This window comes from Poecilia reticulata, chromosome 18 (assembly GCF_904066995.2).
Source record: "Poecilia reticulata chromosome 18, P_reticulata-male-v2, whole genome shotgun sequence".
NCBI classification, from domain to species: Eukaryota; Metazoa; Chordata; class Actinopteri; order Cyprinodontiformes; family Poeciliidae; genus Poecilia; species Poecilia reticulata.
Genome location: NC_088847.1, coordinates 29,378,566 through 29,398,851, shown reverse-complemented (window position 1 = coordinate 29,398,851; position 20,286 = coordinate 29,378,566). Strand labels below are relative to the sequence as shown.

Below are 20,286 nucleotides of genomic sequence, written 5' to 3'. Positions count from 1 at the left end.
GATGGAGTTTTTAAGTCATAATAATGACATATTGAGCTGCATTTGATCTTCTTCTAATTAAAATAATATTCAATTAGCTGAACGGAGGATCCACATTGAGTCATCACACATCAAGAAGATAAATATATGTAACATCTTCCTCAATGGAAAACATAAAACATTTACTGTGGTCTCAAATAGACCTGAATTATAGTCAATATTTCTGAAATTATTTTTAGCTCAAACCTTCAACAACACAGCTGCAGATTCAAACCGTTGATATAATGTATTTATTATATCAACAATGTAGCAGGTGACACCTGATACATTGAGAAAAATTTTGTTATATGTCTCTAGATACATTTATTATCATTTACATGAAGTGACATCACTGTGTTAAATGAAGGTAAATAATTATTTAGAAATCTGATTGTTGAGTTCATGTTCAGGTAAAACTGTTATTCAGGAACTCAGATGTAGTTTGAGCTGTGGGATAAGTAAAGCTTTTATCTCCATCAACAAACTTTAGTTTTAAAGTTTCACAGCTGCTTTTCTTCTTGATCATCTACAGAGCAGAAAACTGCCAGTTACAGAAACTAATTCATTACTAATTACATTGTCAAGTTGTTAAATGTTTTCAGAGTTCCTGAATAATAGAAAGTGTCAGATTAAAAAGTGACAAACAATAAAATAGAAGTAATTTACTAACCTGATTCATTGTAGAACCAATGATCTGTTTAAGTATTAAAGTACATGGAGCTCTTCCTCATAGTCCACTACCTCTGTGGAGCTGAGGTACAGAGGGATATACTGTAACAATATGAGAGGGTGAAGCCAATGATGAGTCAGGTGAAGGTTGTTCTGGTTTCATATTACATGTTGCTATGCAACTGAAAGATAATCTTCCTCAAACTCTGACTGCTGCCCTGAGTCTCTCTATCTCTGATAAGAGTCGATCCACTTCCAGTTTTTCACATTAGATTAAATTACTCACACATTTCAACTTGACGTATTTCATAAAATGCATAATTTTGATGTAATTATAAACACATTTCCAAACAATAAAGCAGATTTTGAATTTTGATTTACCTCAGAACTGAAAGTGAAAGAAAAAGAGTGATAAAATATAGAACATCTTTTAATAAAGGACTATGAACTAATGCTGTAGAGCACTAGAGAGGATAATACTAAAGTAGCTCAATTAAAACTAAATAAAGAAAATATAAGACAACACTGAAATGTTTTTACTGAAGTAGTTGAATAGCTGCTGCTACATCAGTAAACACTGTTCCTCTATTTTTAGAGAAATAACAGCTCTGCTGTCCACTTTCTCTTTCACGCTGTTGATGCAACACAGGTCAAGTCTCTCACAAACAAAATAATCTGTCATTTCTCAAGGTTTATTAATGTGACTGTTCATGTCGACAGAACCATTTCCTGTACACACTTCTTTATTGCTCAATTTGTTTAGTGTCCCAACGTTTTTGGAATAAATAAGAAGTGGATTACATTTATATGACTGAATAGGTGCAGCAGTGTTTTTCCTTGGCTTTACATTCGTCTGTAGAAACATGTGGAAGGTTGAATACATCCTCTGTTGTTTCCCTTTTAAAACATGAAAATTTTCCTTTCATGCAAACTGAATGCAAACTATATTCAAATTACTGCAGAAGAAAAACTGAGGCTGGAGTTACTGCTGATCTGCAGCTGGTCGTCCGAACGTCTGGTGAGGACGGGTTCTTGGTTCTGATCCAGAATCTGAGGATCCTGTGACCTGATCTGACAGAGTGAAGCATCAGGATGAAGCTACTGATCAACTGATCAGATCAATATTTAATAATCAGAAATAAACACATTTCATTTCACATCAGAACTGAATAAAGACAGAAAGGAGGAAAAATATTAAACAGAAATGTGACTCAGATCACACTCTGTCATGGCCTGGTACAGTTTTTAAGATTTATTTATTTTTTATTCTGAAGATGATAACTTACTACGATTTAAAGTTTTAGGTCCACATTTATTCAGCAGGTTTGATCAAACCAACAAAAACACAAGTTTGAACAAAACTTGTGTTTTGAATACAAAACACAAGTTTTGTATTCAAAACTTGTGTTTTGTACAAAACACCCCTGGGTGACGTCACCCAGGGGCTGGAGACGTCACCCGCCCCTGGTGACGTCACCAGGGGGCCGGTCAACTTCACATGTAAGTATTGGCTTATCACCCATTCCCCAAAGTTAAGGAAATCAGCACCGATAAATGGGCCAACACATCTATCCTATATTATACATGCACATTGGATATAATATAAACATCACAGTCAGATATGCAATAAGTTTATAAAGTTCTTGAATGATCTAACAATCTGACTGTTGATTACAGCAGCCAGTCTACAATATTAGCACAACTAGAGGGCCCCAAAACCACATTTCGCTTAGGGCCCCATGAAAGCTGGGGCCGGCCCTGACTGCAGCCCATGTCTACTCAGCAGCAGCTCCAGTTCATTTTTGTCACTACATTTCCCAGCATCCCTCTGGCTCATTTTCAACAATTTAACAATAAAAAACGGACATCTGCAGAGTTTCTCTGAATATATTCAATGCAGAACTCAGAAAATACATTTAGGTGATAGAAAATTATAAAATAATCCTCAGCTTCAGATCATTTATAACAAACAGTCTGAATTCACAACATCATCAAAGCTCTCATTTAGACCCAAAACTTAGAAACTGTAGTTTAGTTTGCATCTATAATAAAAACTGATCCTTTCAGAATCAAACATTTATTTTCTTCACATCCAGAACATCCCAGTTTCACACAGAGAGACTGAACTGGTGGAACTGAGATGATTAATTAAACTAAAATGAACCCACAGACTTTAAATATCAAAGTGACTCCATCCAGGTTCTGAGACAAAGAGACTCTGAAACCCTCTTCCTCTCCGTACTGACTCTGGTTCTGGATGTGGTTCTGGTGGAGATCAGAGTCTCTGGGTCATCAGGAGGAATCAGACCAGAACCTGATTCTGTCAGACTGTTGGACTTTATGACAGGAGAACATATCCGTCTGTTTCTGTCTTTCTCTCCTCTGTCAGGATTTCATACCAGTTTGGTTTCCTGTTGTTGTTGATCTGCTGTCACTAAAATGTTGAAATCAGCTGGTTTTAGAAAGTTTTCATCATTTCCTTTGCAAAGGTTGGATGAACTCAGTCCAGATAATATTTACCCAAGCAACAACTGGGATCTGCTGAGACTGGAAGCATTTTAATAATCCACTGTTTGGATTAGTGCCTTAGTTTTAGAATTCAAAATGTTTTGGAGAAAGAGAAAAGAAAAGAAGATCTCAGAAAAAGATCCTTGATGTTGTTGTGAGTTCAGACTGTTAATTATTAATGATGTTGATGACAATTCTGCTCTGATTTTCTATGAACTGAATCTATTCAGAGAAACTCTGAAAAGCTCCAGATTGTTTCTATCACAACACTCATTTCTTAGATTTTATCTTCCTGCAGCAGGTCAATAAGTCAGACAGGCTTTTATTTACTTATAATAAATAAATCTTCTTTAAATTACATTAGTTATGTTGATAAAACTTCAGCTTCTGCACCTTACAATACTTTATTTATCACAAAAGACACATTCAGCTCATTTTAACACAATCACACACTTTACATGGTAGAAAACAACCATTCATAGATTCACAGAAAAATATATTTAATTAAAAATATGACACTTTGAGTTGAAATATTAAGTTTAAATAAAAAACTTTGAAGCTGTTGAATAAGTATCAATTTGTAATGAAAGTACAACATTTATAACTTTTCAACAAAGAAGCAACAAACTAATACTGACAATGAACACTTATGTTAAAGGAAACCAAAACACTTTATGTCAATGTTTTGTGTTTTTCTGAAATAAATTCAATGTATAAAAATATTCTCTTTAAAATAAATCCTTTGATTTCACTTAAAAATAGGGAAATACTGATTTTTATAACATCTTCAAAATCTTTAGATGTTTTGTTTCTAAAAGTATTTGTTTAAATATATTTCTGAAAATAACATATTTTAAATCTGCATAATTCAATAATAAATGAGCATTTTAAACACATGAATGTAAACAAAATTAGTCACAGTGATGGTGTGAAGAACCACACAATGACTGATGGTCAATGAACCAGCGACTAATCAATGATTCAGTCTGATAACTGAATCATTGATCAGTTATCAGACACAATAACTGATCAATACTTCTGACTGACTCCAAAAACCTTTAGAAATGATTGAAAACTGAAACAATAACAATAAATGACCTGATGTTGTCATTATTATAACACATTCATTCATGACAATCTAACATGTCAAACATCAGAACAGATGGAAACAAATCTGACATGTTAAGGTTACTATGATTATTAGCTGAATCAATACATAATTATAATTCTAGTGTGATGAACATGAAAAGTCTTCTGAGGCAGTTTAGTTTTTCTGGCCTTGGCATTAAATGAAGTTATTGAATTGTTTTACCTCTCATGATGTGAATGACTCCACTAGTGAAAGAAGATGCATTTGTTGGTGTCTGTTCTGTAACCAAGCAGATTATCAAACTATGTGAATGGATTGAAACTCTTCCTATTAAACCATAAGCTGTTCTGGCTTTTCTCCTGACTGCCATCAGTGAGCAGAGACTGAACGCTGTGAAACCTTCGAATAAATACTGATTAAGAATATATTCTTTATCTGGTTCTTTGGGTTATTTTTGCCTCAGTCTTTGTTTAAAAAAAATCTACAACAGTTGGCAAAATATGTTTGTTTAAAGTCAAACTATGGGGAACAACCAGTTATCTGTATTGTTTTCTTGATGTACTGTACACTTGTTAAATGATTATTTTAGTTTATCTTGTCTTCATTAACAAAATAATCAACATTATTACAACCATCAGAAATGATATCAGTCCCAGAGTGATGAAGATGATGAACCCTCCTTGTCTCTCTGGTTCTGGAGTCAACGTTGGTCTCTGAGTTTGGATCTGAACAGCAGCTGCTGGAGAGAAATCAGAAATATTTATGAATATTTGGTGGAAACAGATTCAGGAGGATTCATGATGAAGATGAAGAAATTTTATCTGAGAAAATTATTTCCTCTCACCAGTAACGTTGAGTCGACATCTTCCAGAGTTGAATCCATCTTCAGTTTTCACGTCACACAGATACAGACCAGAGTCTTCAGTCCTCAGTCTGGACACATGGAGTCTGATTCGTCCTTCTCTGAGGACGTCTTTGTCACTCTGGACTCGTCCTGAAAACTGATCATCCTGAGATGCTGGAATCTCAACACCTTCATGAACCTGATAGAGGATCAATCCTCTAGATGGAACTAGAAATTCACAGAGGATAAACATGGAGGACAGAGAGGAGTCGGGTCTGGAGGTGAAGGTCCACTCCAGAGTGATGCTGTGGTTCTCCTCTGCCTCATAGCTGCTCTGGGTCACATTCACTACAAATGTTGCTGCTGAGGAGACAGAGAGGGAAAGAGAGGAGCAGACACACTGAGAACTGGAACATGGGAGTCTTTCAGCTCCATCTAGAGAGCTTTCTGTCACAAAGACAAGATGGAGACTGACCACAGAGACATGAGCTGAGGATGAGGAGCAGCAGGGAGACCATCTTCATCCTGAGAGAGGAAGAAGAGGAGGAGGAGAGGCAGCAGAATGTCAGGAACAACATGAGGAACAACTGGACTCATAACTCAGTCTGACTTCATTCAGAAAAAAAATCTCACAAACTCCAATTAGAGACACTCAGAAAATAAAAAAAATAGCTGCTTTCTAGTTTTACAGACTTTTAATAACATCCATCCATTTTCTGCCACTTATCCGGGGTCGGGTCGCAGTAAAGAAAAATTGTTTTGGTCCACAGCATGTCTATAGTACCAAGCAATACTACAGACATTATAGATCAGTAAAAATAGAACCATGGAAATAGAGAAATACATTTCTACAATATAACTCAGAAACCTCTGAACAAACATTTTCTGACATAAATTGTCTGGACAACGACTCTTATACTCTGTCATATTACACAGATAAATTAAAGTCAAGAAATAGAAACTAGAAACAAACATGATAAACTTATAAGATCCATCACAACATAAAATCCAAACCGTGTTCCCGATCCAGATCTGCAGTTCACAACAGTCCACATGACTCTACGGTTTGTCTTTGCTTTTCATTAAAGGTGGGATGATTTGGTTCTGGAATGATTCTCCCTCAGCAGGTTCCAACATGTGTCTTAGATTACATGTTCAAAATTGGCTCCATCCCATCAACATGTCTTAACCTGACAGAATAACTTACTGAACAATTTTAAACTTATGAACAGTTTTACTGAACAATAAACCATCTTCTACACTTGTGACAGACTTCTACATTAATCCATACATTTTGCAGAAGTTATACAGTTTACACAATTCTAGATATTTTCCGTCAAAGTAAATTTTACACAGTGATAAACCTGCGGATGTGAACAACAAAAGGTCAAAGGTCTACATGATTAAAGACCAGATGGCAGAAATTAAACTCAGTGACTCAGAATTGATAAACCTTCAGTCTAATAAACAAGTTAGTAAAATATTCTTATCAATAACATCCAGAAACCATCTAAAGGTGAAGTGGATTATTATTTTCTGCTGAATCTTCAACAGCTGTCAGATCGTCAGCAAAAATAAAACTTATTCGGAATCATCAGGTAGAAATTAAGAAAACTGACTGGAGCAGAAATTCAGACAGAGTGAGACCTCTGTCCTGACAGAGAGGAGGGATGTAATGTTGAATTTACTGGATCAATATAAACTACAGACATCAGAGAAGCTGAATAAAGACGATTTATCCTCCTAATATTTGTTGAAATCATTATTACAATGTGGTATTAAAATGATGAAACATTTTCATCAATTTCCAAAATGTTTCATTCAGTAAAGAGTCTGTGGAGTTCAAACTTGTGCTGATAATGGGAATAAATGGTCTCTGATTGAAGAAGTTTGCGAAATAATCATGAAAAGCTGTAAAATGATATTTTAATAAGGGAAAAACGTGGAACAATGTTCAGTTAAGAACTTCTCGTTGTTCAATGAGAAACGTGAAAAGCCACAAACATGGAGTTTTATCTCTGCTTGTCCTGATCTATATGAGAGAAGCTGACATTCCTAAAACAAAACATGACATGCTGATTCGTTTCAATGCTGGTTCTGACATCTGATCTGGTTCTGATTTATAATCGAGCCAGAATGGAGATGGTCAGTTTGGAGAAGTTTGTGTCATTTTGCAAAAACTGAACCAAAGGAGGAAAAACATCTTCAGAGTAAAGGTTCAGTTTAGATGCTGCAGACATTAAACTCATAGGACTCAGTCTGCTTCTAGATCCTGCAGGTTAGATCTAGATCGAATAGATGTTGTGTCAGCAGATTGTCACAATCAGTGAATATAAATCATTTATTCACAGCATCTCCATTGAAACCATTTGGATCTTCATTTCACTGAAAACTCCTGAATAAAAGCTTCTGATTGTAAACCGGAGCATCAGAAGATTTAAAATCAGAGTTAAGAAGTCGGCTCATCTTTGCTCCTCTCAGCTTCCTTCTTTGGTGAAGGAATGAAGGGTGGCAGTTTTCAAAATAAAATAATTTTTTACATTTGTATGAAATCAAATCAGAAAAGATTTCTGTTATTTTTATAACACAAATCTTAACAGAAAACGCTCCTTTTTGAAATCAGAAAACTCTGCGAGTGCTTTTTTACTTTGAGTAAGTCGGAAACTTCTTCCTGAGAAACTACTCTGGGATTCCCCCATTCCCCCCACCCCCGGCATTAAAATAATGCCAGATTAGTCACAACACATTCGCTGTGGCTTTTGGGAACTATGCCTGAAGATCACTGTGTTTAGACTCGTCCTTTGTGCTCAGTGCCAACATGAAGAACTTGTCTCAAACTAAAACATGTGGAAAACCACAAAACTGAAAGTGAAAAGGGTTCTGTGGTCTGGTCTCTTCCCTCACCAGCGTTCATCAGGAGACACTCAGGACATTTGTCTGAAGCCAAGACATGTACAAATAAAAAAATCAGATTTTCTCAATTTCAATACCAAAAGTGTCTTTTTTAATCTTTCATCAAAGCACAGTTTCCTAATGTCCTTTTTATTTCGAAACAATTTCTGATCATGTTGTTGTGTTTACTTTGCACCACCAGAGGGCGCAGTAACGCCAGTAACCCTTATAATGCTGGATCAATGGAGCTCAGCGGTTTTGAGGACAAAGTCCATCATTTTCTGTGTCGATGTGAATCAATGAGTGTCTTTATCTGATGCAGATAAAGTTGTGAGACGCCAATTTGGATTTGAATGGACTTTCACTGGAATGAAATCTGAACCAATGGAAAGTATTTAATGATCACCATGGAAACTGGAGGAATAAATAATACACTCATTAGATGGAAATGGTGAATGACCGCTAATGTTTTCAGGTGTCTCAGCAGCTGTCATCTCTTCATGACCTCTGGTTGGTCCTGAACTGATGAAGTTTGGGAATGCACCTTTAATATCAGATCTGCTGTTCACCTGATGTTACCTGCAGCTGCAAACAGCACCAGAGGTCAGAGTGACAATGACTTTCCACTGATTCCTGCAGGCTCCAGTGGACCAAAGTGTTTGACCTGCTTTGAGTTTCATAACTTTGAACCTGTAGATCATTTTGACAGGAAGTTGTGGTTCGTTTGACACAAAACCAGATGAACAAAGTGTTTCTCTGTCAGTGCAGCATCAGGATGGAGATAGCTGCTCTCTGTGCCGCCATTGGTGAGTGAAAATCAGCTATAATTTACTTTAAAGTAACAAGATGGTTTATTTCTGTATTATCTTGTCTTTTATTTATTCTTACTCACGTTTCAGGTTTAGATTTATTTTTCTTTTTAGTCCAGAAGAAGCTTTAGTAAAACATTTCTCACCGTAACTAAAATACAGCAAAAACTAGAATATTTTTTATAAAAACCATTTTCTGCTGAATTATTACTTTATTATGGGGAAAAGTTTTACTGCTCCTTCAGATCAGATCATTTCCTGCTTTGGTGTTAGCATTGATCGCTATTGATTTATCAGGTCAGATTGATTATTTATGATGATAACCAACTACCAGCTGCATCAACTTCATTAGTTGTTCAACATCATCACTGCTGAGAATATAAAAGTAAATGTGATTCTGTTTTAACTAAATAACCTGAACTAGAGCATTTGATCAATAATTTAAATGTTCTTGTGATTTAAATCAACCATAAACTGATTAACCTTTTCTCCTCTCTGCAGTTTGTCTCAGGCTCTTTCCCAGCAGATCCCAGTTCTTCCAGTATGAATCTGTGACTCTGAGCTGTGAAGGAAACTCATCTGAGTGGAGAGTCAGAAGAAATACATCAAAACAAATGAATGAACTCTGTCCCCGCTATACTGAATGCATCTCATCTGAGCTGCATGAACACGACTCTGGAGTTTACTGGTGTGAATCTGCAGCCGGCGAACGCAGCAACACCGTTAGCATCAGCGTAACAGGTGGGATGAAACTTTAACAGTCGGACTGACTCAGTGAGGAGAGACGACCTGTTTGTGGTCTGAGAGACAAAAAAGTCCTAGAAACACCAAACAGGATGTAGATAAAAACTTTATGAAGTCAAACATTCGAGGTTTAGTTTCTAAACGTCTCAGGTTACAGAAACATTTATATTAAAATCCGACATCTGAGTTTGAGCTTCTCAGCTTGATGATCGTTTCTATTTAACTGAATGAAACAAGAATCTAAAAGTGTTTAAATGAAGGTTTACAGTATGGTGGAGTTTTAGGGCCATGCTAAGAAAAAAAACACAATTATGAGAATAAACTTATATTATTATCAGAACAAAGTTATAGCATTATGAAAAATAAAGTCAGAATACTATCATATTAAATGCTATCATCATAAATTATAACATTATGAGGATAAAGCTAAAATAATATGAGCATCAAGTCAAAACACTTTTAGAATAAAAGTTTAAATAATACAAGAATAAAATCCCAATAACATGAAGAAAGTCATGAAATTACCAGAATTAATTATAATTTTATTCTCATAATTTTATTGCATTTTTTATTCTTAGCCCTGATCCTGTCATACTACAGAATATCAAGTCTATACACAGATTGATTATATTCTCCCTCATGTTTCATATAACGGAGAAATATAATTCAGCTACTATTTTCAAGTATTTAGTTAAAAGAAACTGGATTTATTGATTGATTTATTGATTGTGATTGACGTTACAGAGGAGGGTTTTGATCCTGAATAGTTTCAGGAGAAAATCAAAGAAAAGTCAAAAACCAAAGTCTTTTCTCTGCTGTTTACCGACACCGAGATTAAATCGGATATTCAGCTCCAACACCACAGGTTCATATGTAAAATGAGTAAAAAATGTTCATAAAAGCTTTGTTCACTGGAATCTTATTAAATATTCAACATTGTGTTTCTCAGCTGGATCTTTGATCCTGGAACGACCTGAACGTCCAGTTGGTGAGGGAGAAAACCTGACACTTCACTGCAGATTCAGGCCACCGTCTTCCTCCAGTCTAACTGGTTTCTATAGAAACGGGGTTCTGGTCGGGAGCAGCTCAACTGGACGCTTCACCATCCAGAGCGTTTCTAAATCTGATGAAGGATTTTATAAATGTAACGCCTCTGGAGTGGGAGAATCAGAAGAAACCTGGCTGGATGTAAGAGGTGATTTAAAAGAGTTGTCTCTGATCAATCTATCAATAAATCAAGTTTATTTATATAGAATATTTCTGCAACATGACATTTCAAAGTGCTTTACATCATAAAAACAAACAAAAAGGCAAAAACAAGCATTACTAATGTGTCTGATTGCAGCTTTAAGCTCAACTTCATGTTTTATTTATTTATCATATTTATGGAAGAACAAGAGACAAAAATCTACTTTTATATTTTTGCCTGTCCATTTTAAATGAATTAACCCAGCATTACCTTGTTTTAAATTTCTTAATTACGTTTGTAGTTTTATTGGATTAGATCGATGTAAATCCAGTCCATCTGAAATAAACACGGAGCAAATTGATTTCTATGTTTGAGTTGCTTTGACGACTCTTGAGGTGACTTTCATTTTATTTTGCCACTGTGTTTAAATGAACTGAATAAAAACTGAATTACCTGTTTATTAATCCCCAGTGGCATCAGTTGAATGAGACGTAACCGTAAAAATCCATTTAATTCTGTATAAATTTGAACATCTTTCTTCAGAGGAGTGGCGTTCACTTCTCAAGTTCAGGGCAGTCATGGTTTTTATTGACCATACAACCTGCCAGCACCGTGTATGTAGCGTTTACGTAGAGCTGCCACAGTAAAAATACTCCCTAAAAGTACATTTTTAAAAAAAAAACAAAGTTATTCAAGCAAATGTAGTTGACTAAATGGAAAAAGTTCTAACTCTGCCCATATTGTTTGTATGTAGGTCGGCTAACCTGCTATGCTTTCATCTTAAAGGGCCCAGACCTGAAACGCCTACTGCTGCCCTCACACACATTCTGCTTCCTGTTAAAACCAGATTTTTTCTGTTGATTATGACGATGCTGCTCTGTCTCTGGAGAAACCACAAAGATCAGTGTCTTTTCTAATAAACAAGAATTTCACACCAGCTATGTTTTTTGTCTCAAAGGGCCCAGACTTCAAACGCCTACTGCTGCCCTCACACACATTCTGCTTCCTGTTGTGACCGGCTTTTTTCTGCTGGTTGTGACGGTGCTGGTCTGCGTCTGGAGAAACCACAAAGGTCAGTGTCTTTTCTAATAAACATGAAATGTCACATCCTGCTGTTTTTCGTTTGAGTTTATGTCAGTTTCTTATTAAATGTGGAGGAACGAGCATGAAACGAGAATAAAGTTATAAATTGTGCTGCGTTTCAGAGCTACAAACTTGAATCTGTGATATTTGGCTCTTGATTATAATGAAACGCTTTTTAGTCATCAGTTTCTTATGCATGCTCTGTCAATTAGATTAAGAGATTAATATGTTCAACATAAAAGATGAACTTCAATTACTATTTTATTGCTAATTAATTACTTAAATTAGATTTTTTTTGGCAATTTTTTCCCTTCATCTTAAATTTAAATTTTGTTTCTGAATATCATCTCTAAAGTTTCCAGTTGAGGAATAACAATCTCTTTACCATAAAGATCATAATAACATCACTATAATAACAATAATCAACTGTTTTTGCTGCATTGCAAAACTGGAATCTGAACTTTGACCCACATTTTAAATCCAGCGGCTTGTGCAACATTGAGTTGTTTATTTCTGCAGGGTCAGTGGACAGCGTTGTGTCCTACACTGTCATCGTCACACAGGAAGGAAAAACTCACCAACTCACAGGTGGATAAAGCATCTCTGTCACTCCGTGTTGATCTGAGGTTAATGGTGTAAACTGATCTGCTTTTTGGAAAATTACCGATATTAAAAATTTTAAAAACAGAACCTGAAAGCATCATAAACCAGCAGAAACAGTTACAACTGAGGGGTTGAAAACTATTTAGTAATGAAGTAACTTTCTCTTCTTTCTAGTAATAATAAACTGCGCCAAATCGTTTACATGCTTTTGTCAACTTTTTTTTTAGCACAGGAAGAACTTGGTCACGTTAAAAGTAGAGGCAACCATCACTATGGTAACAGGAAGTAACTACAACCAGCAGCAATAAAGTAACAAAAATAAAACAAGACATTTTTTTTATTTGCTTAAAGTTAATTTTCAAACACAAAAATAAAACAATTCCATGAAATTCCTACACTTTAGCAAAAAAGAGAAAACAAATCATTTTCAAGCATAAATGATGGAGAAACTATACTTTTGTTAAGTCCAGTGATTTTTTTTTCGTCTTGATGTTGATCTTCTGGCAGAGCCTCAGGACGGACCGGTTCTAGGACGGGTTCGGTACGTCAGAGACAGTCTGGCAGAAGGACGGCTCAGAGGTCATCAGTCCAGACTCAGGACTGAAGATTCCAGAGGCTCTTAATGAAAAGATAAGAAGGCTGGAGGAGGATTGTGGTGGGTTAGAGGAGCTAATAAAGACTTCCTGTTTCTCCCAGCTGTGATCTGAGAGCTTCCTTAGAAATCTGACGCTGGTTTCTTTTAGAGTAGCGGTTCTCAACGTGGGCGGTACCGCCCCCCAGGGGGCGTTCAGAGGACGGCAGGGGGCGCTGGCGGACATTTTTACAAAAGGGGGTCGCTGGGATGCCTTTGGGGGGCGTTTGGTCGAAGGTAAACTTTACACCTTAAATGTACAACAATGCCAGTTTAGACTTTGAGCAACTTGGTAAAACTGAATTGTGTAACATTAAATCATGCTTGGCTGCAACTGTATCGATGGCAGTTCTTCTTCTAGTCAGTGTTTGTAGCTTCTGTTAGCTTCTTGGCGCAGCTCCGTTCTCCTGCTACTGGTAGCTAAAACAATACCCTCACTGTGTATCGCTCTGATCTGAGAGCTTCCTTAGAAATCTGACGCTGGTTTCTTTGAGATGCTTCTGTATCTCTGAACCAGAACTGTTTAGTAACGGGTTACATTCAAGTGCATGCTTCATTTTAAGGTGGTAAAACATAATGCTAGCATTTCCACTCTTCCATACACTTTACAGATGATATTTCTCTCCTCCTGGTTTTACTCTATAAGAGACGGGGTCATTTAAACCCCAGAAGTTGTTTTCTCTGGACCTGCGAGGTCACAGTGTCCACTTTTACAAAGTATTTTTCTGAGTGGTTTCAGAAAGATCGCCATCCCATCACCCGGCAACACGGAATAAAGTCAATACATAAAGAAAGAAACACAAACTTGTCAGGTTTACTTATGATATATTGAAGCGTGTCTGCATTGATGCATCATATAATCAGCAATATTTTTCTCTTTAATCAAAAACTCAAAAAGAACATTTTAAAAAGTACATTCAAATTCAAATTTAGACCAAAATATTTCATTTGTAACCTACCAGCACATACATTACATTCAGTAACAGCTAACATGTATCCACTAACCAAAATTATTAAAGTAAAACTATAAGTACAACAAACATATAATGCATTCAAATTCACTTTTCAATTAACAATTAATATGGAGACAATCTTGCGCAAAAAGGAACGTTCAAATGGAAAGGTGAAACTAGCCGGACAAGATGATTCCTTATTTGAAATGCTTTTTGTAACAAAGTTTCTACATTTTCTAGATCTCATCAAGCTATAAATACTTCACTTCCAAACAGCAAGTTGCTGAGAAAATTCAAAGGTTCAAATTATGTCATCACATGCTCTCTCATTTGAACAGTTAAGTGGTTTCACCGAGTGAAAGTCTTTAAACAGGTCACACAAGAGAAAGGCCTCTCACCTGTGTGAGCTCCCAGGTGACGGAGTAATCTAGATTAAACCGCAAAGGTTTTCTACAAAGTCCTCTCACCTGTACGAGTCTGAAAGTGTTCAGAAAGAATAGATTTGTGAGAGAAATTTTATCCACAGATCCCACATGAAAAAGGCTTCTCACCCATGTGAGACTTCATGTGAATAGCTAAATTGCTTTTATGTGGAAACCTTTTTTCACAAACCATACATGGAAAAGGTTTCTCATGTGTGAATTCTCATGTGACGTTTTAAATAACGTTTGTCATCAAAACCTTTTCCACAGGTCACACATGAATAAAGCTTCTCACCTGTGTGAACTCTCATGTGACGTTTTAAATAACATTTGAAACTAAATTGTTTTCCACAGATCCCACATGAAAAAGTCTTCTCACCCGTGTGCGACTTCATGTGAATAGCTAAATTGCTTTTATGTGGAAACCGTTTTTCACAAACCATACAAGGAAAAGGTTTCTCCCCTGTGTGAACTCTCATGTGACGTTTTAAATGACATTTGAAACTAAAATCTTTTCCACAGGTCACACATGAATAAAGCTTCTCACCTGTGTGAGACCTCATGTGAATAGCTAAATTGCTGTTATTACTAAACCTTTTTTCACAAATTGTACATGAAAAAGGTTTCTCCCCTGTGTGAATTTTCATGTGCTGATTTAAACAACTTTTGTAACCAAAATGTTTTCCACAGGTCACACATGAATAAGGCTTCTCACCTCTGTGAGACCTCATGTGAATAGCTAAACTGCTGTTACGACCAAACCTTTTTTCACAAATCGTACATGGAAAAGGTTTCTCCCCTGTGTGAACTCTCATGTGATGTTTTAGATGACGTTTGCAACTAAAATGTTTTCCACAGATCACACATAAAACAGTCTTCTCACAAGTGTGAGATTTCATGTGAATAGATAAATAGCTGTTATTACTAAACCTTTTTTCACAAACCATACATGGAAAAGGTTTCTCCCCTGTGTGAACTCTCATGTGACGTTTTAAATGACTTTTGTAACCAAAATGTTTTCCACAGGTCACACATGAATAAGGCTTCTCATCCGTGTGAAACCTCATGTGATTCTTTAAAGCGTCCTTTGAATGGTAATGTTTTCCACAGATTGAACATGTGAACGGTTTTTCACCTTTGTAAACTCTCATGTGTCGAGTCAAAGAAGATTTTCGAGAATAGCTTTTACTGCAAATTTTACAAGAATATAATTTTTGGTCTGGTTGAGCTTTCTTGTGCCTTTTTTGTTTTGAACTGCAAGTTCTGCTTTTCTGTCGTTTGGTTTTCTGACATTTCTCTTTTTGTTTCTGTTCTTCGTCTCTATTTTGTCCTGGATCTTCAGAATTGCTTCCTTCCTGATCCTGGTTCTCATCTTCAGCAGAGCCGTGAGAGACGAGTTGGTTCCTCTGTTGTTTTATTTCACTGTGGATTATTTTTACTTTCGAAGGAATCACCAACATGTCATCAGTCTCCTGTTTCAGCACAAGATGCTCTTCATTATGACTGATGCAGAGTGGCTTCTCTTCCTCTTTGAACTCTTGATGTTCTGGTTCCTCTGGTTCCTGTTTCATCTGCAGAGGTTCTGGTTCCTCTTGCTCCCATTTCATCTGCAGAGGTTCTGGTTCCTCTTGCTCCCGTTTCATCTGCAGAGGTTCTGGTTCCTCTAGTTCCCGTTTCATCTGCAGAGGTTCTGGTTCCTCTTGCTCCCATTTCATCTGCAGAGGTTCTGGTTCCTCTTGCTCCCATTTCATCTGCAGAGGTTCTGGTTCCTCTTGCTCCCATTTCATCTGCAGAGGTTCTGGTTCCTCTTGCTCCCATTTCATCTGCAGAGGTTCTGGTTCCTCTTGCTCCCATTTCATCTGCAGAGGTTCTGGTTCCTCTTGCTCCTGTTTCATCTGCAGAGGTTCTGGTTCCTCTTGCTCCTGTTTCATCTGCAGAGGTTCTGGTTCCTCTGGTTCCTGTTTTATCTGCAGAGCTTCTGGTTCCTCTAGTTCCCGTTTCATCTGCAGAGGTTCTGGTTCCTCTAGTTCCCGTTTTATCTTCAGAGGTTCTGGTTCCTCTAGTTCCTGTTTCATCTGCAGAGGTTCTGGTTCCTCTAGTTCCCTTTTCATCTGCAGAGGTTCTGGTTCCTCTAGTTCCTGTTTCATCTGCAGAGGTTCTGGTTCCTCTAGTTCCCGTTTTATCTTCAGAGGTTCTGGTTCCTCTTGCTCCCATTTCATCTGCAGAGGTTCTGGTTCCTCTAGTTCCCGTTTTATCTTCAGAGGTTCTGGTTCCTCTAGTTCCCTTTTCATCTGCAGAGGTTCTGGTTCCTCTTGCTCCTGTTTTATCTGCAGAGGTTCTGGTTCCTCTAGTTCCTGTTTTATCTGCAGAGGTTCTGGTTCCTCTTGGTCTAAATTGGAGTTTTCCTCCTGGTTGTTGGGCTCATTGAGAACCTCCTCCTCTTTAAACAGATCTGAATAAAAAGAAAAAGCAAAACCTTTTAAATGTCATCTAAACATGGTTTTCTTTGATTATTTTAAAATTAAATACTTATAAATATAAAAAATTAAGTTATCGTATTTTCCGGATTATAAGGCGCATGCTAAAACTTATGGTCAACAACACAAAAAAAAAGTAATGGAAACATAACAGGAAGTTTAGTTGAACTTTATTCGACTATGTAACAATACACACGTTATTTTTTATTCCTGTTCCACAAATCCATCAAAGTCCTCTCCTTCTGTGTCTGAATTGAACAGCTGGGCAATTTCGTCATCAAACATGCCAGGTTCCCTCTCATCATTGTCGGAGTCAGTCTCGTTGCCAGGTGGCTGTTCAGCAATGATGCCGGCTTTCGCTAAAGCTCGGACAACAGTTAAGGCAGATACATCAGCCCAGGCATCCACAATCCATTCACACATGGTGGCGTAACTCGCCCGGCGCTGCCTCCCTGCCTTAGTAAACGTGTGTTCGCAGTCTGTCGTCCATCGCTCCCACGCCGCTCGCAACTTCTTTTTGAACGCCCTGTTTACACCAATGTCCAGCGGTTGGAGTTCTTTTGTTAATCCTCCCGGAATGACGGCAAACTCCGAATTAGTTTGCTTCACTTCCTTTTTCAAAGTAGCAGTGAGATGGGCGCGCATGGAGTCACAGATGAACAGGGACGGTGATGCGTGGAAAAACCTACCTGGTTTTTACCAGAGGCGTAAGCTGCAGAACTCGGACAACAATTCTCTGATTGGTTTATTGCTGCTGGCGTACGTACTGCACACTTTACGTCTCTGTGTCAGGGACAGATTTTGGAATTCAGTGCACACATAAGGCGCACCGGGGAATAGAGAGGGGTGCATATTTTGGCAGGCTGGAAATCCATATTGCCCAAAAATGCATCCCTGTGCTAACTTTGAGAAATAAAGAGTTAAAAGTAAAATAACTATTTCTACATAATGAGAGTAGCTCCAAGAACTGCTGTTATAAGTTTTAAATCAATTGGATAATATTTGAAGGGAATAGATAAGGGATGCATATTTTGGCAGGCTGAAAATTTGCCCAAAAACGCATCCCTGTGCTAATTTAAAGAATTCAAGAGTTAAAAGTAAAATAACTATTTCTACATAATGAGAGTAGCTCCAAGAACTGCTGTTATAAGTTTTAAATCAATTGGATAATATTTGAGGGGAATAGAGAGGGGTGCATATTTTGGCAGGCTGGAAATCCATATTGCCCAAAAACGCATCCCTGTGCTAACTTTGAGAAATAAAGAGTTAAAAGTAAAATAACTATTTCTACATAATGAGAGTAGCTCCATGAACTGCTGTTATAAGTTTTAAATCAATTGGATAATATTTGAGGGGAATAGAGAGGGGTGCATATTTTGGCAGGCTGGAAATCCATATTGCCCAAAAACGCATCCCTGTGCTAACTTTGAGAAATAAAGAGTTAAAAGTAAAATAACTATTTCTACATAATGAGAGTAGCTCCATGAACTGCTGTTATAAGTTTTAAATCAATTGGATAATATTTGAGGGGAATAGAGAGGGGTGCATATTTTGGCAGGCTGGAAATCCATATTGCCCAAAAACGCATCCCTGTGCTAATTTAAAGAATTCAAGAGTTAATAGTGAAATAATTTTTTCTACATAATCTGAGTAGTTCCAATAACTGCTGGTATATGTTTTATATCGATAGGATAATATTTTAGGGGAATAGAGAAGGGATGCATATTGTGGCAGGCTCAAAATCTATATTGCCAAAACATGCATCCCTGTGCTAATTGGGGGAAATAAAGAGCTGAAATGATTTAATCTCTTCTACGCAATTACACTTGTTCTCTGAGCTAATGCTATAAGTTTCATATCAACAAGACGGATGCAAATATTTTCAGGCTCATAAATTAAGTTGCATTTCCTCCTACATTAACAGACTAGAAGTGAAGCATGATATAAAATGTTCTACATAATGGGTCTCTGTTGTAATGCTTTTGAGCTATTATGATATCAAAAGACAAAGTAGAGAATTTCAAACCATTTGCGGAGAACGTTTACAACAGAGACGGACTGAAAAAAAGTTCGACTCATTGTGTCAATAAAAGTGTAAAAACCGTATTTATTTCAAATAATTTGCGAAATAAAACCCACCGTATTAGGGATTACATGGTTAGGAAACGTGATAATGTTACAAATATCTTTAAAATTTCCTCTTCGGTCATATTTTTATCCGTTTCCTCGTCAATATGCGAGAGTTTAGAGCGATGCGCGCTCCCGCGACAGGGGATGCAAATTTGGGCAGGCGGGCTTTTCTGGGCATAACACCGGGAGCGGTGGAGAACCGCTGGCCGACATTAGCGTTCATAAATCGGATCAACCTTGAGCTCAACGCCGCTCACTCCGCGGAGCTCGAATATCCAACTTGAAACTAACTTCACTGCGGTATTTTACCCCCCGTTTCTAACTCTAATCCAGGGGTGTCAAACTCCAGTCCTGAAGGGCCGCTGTCCTGCAGTTTTTAGATGTGCCACAGGTACAAAACACCTGAATCAAATGGCTTAAGTACCTCCTCAGTTCTCCAGAGCCTTGCTAATGACCTAATTATTCTATTCAGGTGTGGTGCAGCAGAGTCACTTCTAAAAGTGGCAGGACACCGGCCCTCGAGGACTGGAGTTTGACACCCCTGCTCTAATCATTAAAACACGAAGGTCTTTTGTACCTTTTCTGTCCGAGACGATCCGTGGTGTCCGCCTGAAATCCAGCAGTCCGCGCTGATCCTCCATCTCTTCCTCGATCTTGACCTTTATTTCTTTCAACTCTGTGAATGTTTCTTCAGCAGGAGTTTCCTGCTCGTTGATAAACTCTCTCTGAGGCTGAACTGAAGACATTTTTTTTATTAAAAACACTCACATATTTAGCTAAACTTCAAACCCTTCCTCAGACAACCGTCTAGTGATGGGCCATCTGGATCCAGGCTTCGAGATGGTACCGAGTAAAAAGGGGGCGTGTCCGATGAAGTCCCGCTTCGAGGCTCGTGTCGTCTTGCTGAAAACCACGTGACTGGCAACAAACCAGGCCTCGCATTGCATGGGTCACGTGACTGCTTCATTTTGCGTGCCGGTTTTCAAAATAAAAGCGCGATGAGCCGCGCTGCATCATGGGTTGTTGTCCTTTTGGTCTCGCATCAGAGGAGGATATTTGTCTTCAGTGGCCAAAATAAAACGAACATTGACCAACATATTTGATGTGTATTGATGATGGCACTCATCAAAATGTAATGTCTGTTGCTGGTTTTCTCAATTGTAGATTATGTTTTTTTTTATGACTTTATATTTTTGTGATTTTATGAACTGCATTGTTGCTGAA

General features: G+C 37.5%; 3 protein-coding genes across 3 annotated transcripts; 1 reads left to right on the top strand and 2 right to left on the bottom strand.

The window, feature by feature from the left end:
• Positions 1-723: 723 nt before the first annotated feature.
• On the bottom strand, positions 724-5,657 carry LOC145548560 (CD276 antigen-like). The gene is made up of 5 exons (XM_081599118.1): positions 5,605-5,657; positions 5,130-5,492; positions 4,918-5,024; positions 1,645-1,758; positions 724-789 (listed from the first exon to the last, which is right to left on the bottom strand). The coding sequence occupies exons 1-5, from the start codon at positions 5,651-5,653 to the stop codon at positions 724-726; spliced, it is 699 nt and encodes a 232-aa protein (XP_081455244.1). The 5' UTR covers positions 5,654-5,657.
• A 3,545-nt stretch (positions 5,658-9,202) lies between these two features.
• LOC103460539 (uncharacterized) lies at positions 9,203-13,840 on the top strand. The gene is made up of 5 exons (XM_008402754.3): positions 9,203-9,571; positions 10,524-10,769; positions 11,722-11,835; positions 12,366-12,434; positions 12,957-13,840. The coding sequence occupies exons 1-5, from the start codon at positions 9,445-9,447 to the stop codon at positions 13,070-13,072; spliced, it is 672 nt and encodes a 223-aa protein (XP_008400976.3). The 5' UTR covers positions 9,203-9,444; the 3' UTR covers positions 13,073-13,840.
• Positions 13,841-13,893: 53 nt separating this feature from the next.
• LOC103460540 (uncharacterized) lies at positions 13,894-19,896 on the bottom strand. The gene is made up of 2 exons (XM_081598984.1): positions 19,640-19,896; positions 13,894-16,907 (listed from the first exon to the last, which is right to left on the bottom strand). The coding sequence occupies exons 1-2, from the start codon at positions 19,806-19,808 to the stop codon at positions 14,665-14,667; spliced, it is 2,412 nt and encodes an 803-aa protein (XP_081455110.1). The 5' UTR covers positions 19,809-19,896; the 3' UTR covers positions 13,894-14,664.
• Positions 19,897-20,286: the final 390 nt, after the last annotated feature.

Bases quoted from the DNA above. Each gene is read 5' to 3' on its own strand.
- LOC145548560 (XM_081599118.1), bottom strand. From the start codon at position 5,653: ATGAAGATGGTCTCCCTGCTGCTCCTCATCCTCAGCTCATGTCTCTGT. The intron at 5,493-5,604 runs GTCAGTCTCCAT...CTGTCTCCTCAG, and splicing joins CCTCAGCTCATGTCTCTGTG to CAGCAACATTTGTAGTGAAT. The intron at 1,759-4,917 runs GTTGTAATAATG...TCACTCTGTCAG, and splicing joins GACTGATATCATTTCTGATG to ATCAGGTCACAGGATCCTCA.
- LOC103460539 (XM_008402754.3), top strand. From the start codon at position 9,445: ATGAATGAACTCTGTCCCCGCTATACTGAATGCATCTCATCTGAGCTG. The intron at 11,836-12,365 runs GTCAGTGTCTTT...TTATTTCTGCAG, and splicing joins CGTCTGGAGAAACCACAAAG to GGTCAGTGGACAGCGTTGTG. The intron at 12,435-12,956 runs GTGGATAAAGCA...ATCTTCTGGCAG, and splicing joins AAAAACTCACCAACTCACAG to AGCCTCAGGACGGACCGGTT.
- LOC103460540 (XM_081598984.1), bottom strand. From the start codon at position 19,808: ATGTCTTCAGTTCAGCCTCAGAGAGAGTTTATCAACGAGCAGGAAACT. The intron at 16,908-19,639 runs GTACAAAAGACC...CTTTTTATTCAG, and splicing joins GATCGTCTCGGACAGAAAAG to ATCTGTTTAAAGAGGAGGAG.